This window comes from Babylonia areolata, chromosome 31 (genome assembly GCF_041734735.1).
Source record: "Babylonia areolata isolate BAREFJ2019XMU chromosome 31, ASM4173473v1, whole genome shotgun sequence".
Lineage (NCBI taxonomy): Eukaryota > Metazoa > Mollusca > Gastropoda > Neogastropoda > Buccinidae > Babylonia > Babylonia areolata.
In genome coordinates this window covers 2,350,230-2,351,825 of record NC_134906.1, presented here as the reverse complement: position 1 = coordinate 2,351,825, position 1,596 = coordinate 2,350,230, and the positions used below count along the sequence as shown (strand labels likewise).

The 1,596-nt window shown below is 45.3% G+C and overlaps 1 protein-coding gene across 1 annotated transcript in view; it reads right to left on the bottom strand.

Moving 5' to 3' along the window:
* Positions 1-601: 601 nt before the first annotated feature.
* The window catches only part of LOC143275971 (uncharacterized), a 6,017-nt gene continuing 5,022 nt past the window's right edge, over positions 602-1,596 (bottom strand). The window contains exon 2 of the mRNA XM_076580329.1: positions 602-1,596. This exon is cut by the window's right edge and continues 632 nt beyond it. Within this exon, the coding sequence (XP_076436444.1) occupies positions 1,344-1,596 (253 nt within the window). The 3' untranslated portion in view covers positions 602-1,343.

The window sequence follows — 1,596 nt, the reverse complement described above, 5'->3', positions numbered from 1 at the left end:
TGTCTCTAAGACACGCATGTGTGCTTACTATTTCGCCAGAACACTTTAAAGTTACACGTGAAGTCGCCTCCCTTTTCAAAAGCCGTGTGATGTGTGTTTCGCACGGACATGAATTAGTTCATTGTGACACGTGAACAAGACTGCTGCCTTGGTTGACAATCTCTTAAAAAGTGTGTGTGTGTGTGTGTGTGTGTGTGTGTGTGTGTGTATGTGATGGGGTGCTTGTGGTTGTGTGTGCCTCTGTGTGTGTGTGTGTGTGTGTGTGTGTGTGATGCTTACGTAAATTAGGTACAATAGACATATAATATGTTCTGGAAAGTTTTTCTGCCCGAATTGAGTCAATGGTAACTTTACGTTGCTGAAACATGAGAACGTTCTGATAACAAATGTATATAGAAAAAAGTTAATAATTTTGTCATTAAACGTTTCTGAAATGTTCCTTTGCATGCTTCAAATACTGTAGGATAAAGTGAAAAAGACATTATCTGAAAATGAATTTGGAATTACGTGTGTCAGGAAGTCGGATGTGAAGAAGGATTCATTTCAGAATTCGAAGACAACAACAAACCTGGCACGCAAAAATAGAAAACGGAAAACATAGTTTTTTAAAATTTATTTTTTTATTTTTTATTTTTTATTTTTTTAAATTTTTTTTTAGTTTTAAAAATATCTTTCAAGCAGGAAAATGTATTGCAGCCGTGTCCAAGAAATGGCACAGAATAAGTAACACCGGATTTAACCCTTTCACTGCCAAACTCGCATTTATGCAGCGGCTAGGTAGAGGACCTATGTCAATGAAGGGTGGCCAGATCATTGGTCTCTTATCCATGAGCCTACTGCTCTTAATGTTCGGTGGCAGGATAGGCCATAGTTTCTGCACATCACGGGGGGAATCCCCAGCTATTCTTAGACACCCTATTTTCTGTGTTTATAGCACAAGAGAAATTTGCTCTCTAAATTGACTGGCGGTGAAAGGGTTAAGTGAAGAATTGATCAATCAAGCGAGACAAACCTGGAAGCTGAAGTTCAGTCGGAGTTCTGCCCCTTGAGAGAGCGTCCCGAAAGAAAGAAATATCGTAGTCAGCCTCGCGGAACGAGGGGGTCGATCTGGTATCAGTATCAGTAATGGCAGAGCTACCACTGAATGTATGTCGCAAACACAGAAGCATAATAATATATCCAGGATATCCAGGAAACACCGCAGGTACTCGAGTTACGAGTTCCCTAATGTCATTAGTGCTGAAAGCTACAGACACTAGTGTGTTCGGTGTGTGACTTTGCCGCCAAAGGGTCAGCTCTATTGTCCCTCCACCCCACGCCCCTACCCCACCCTCCCCTCGTAGTCACTGCTCCCTGTAGCAGTGGTAGCCCAGGTAGAACCAGCAGCGACTGAAGACGATCTCCCAGGGCCAGCTGAAGGCCTGCAGCTCCGTGGTGACGTTGAGGGCCTCCCGGAACTGGGGCTGGAACATGGAGTAGATCACCTGCTGGTCCGTGTTGGCCAGCCCCAGGCCCAGGAAGTGCAGCAGCGCCCGCCGGTACTCGGTCAGGAAGGCGGCGTACCTGCGGCGAGTGGCCAGGAACATGCCCCCGCCC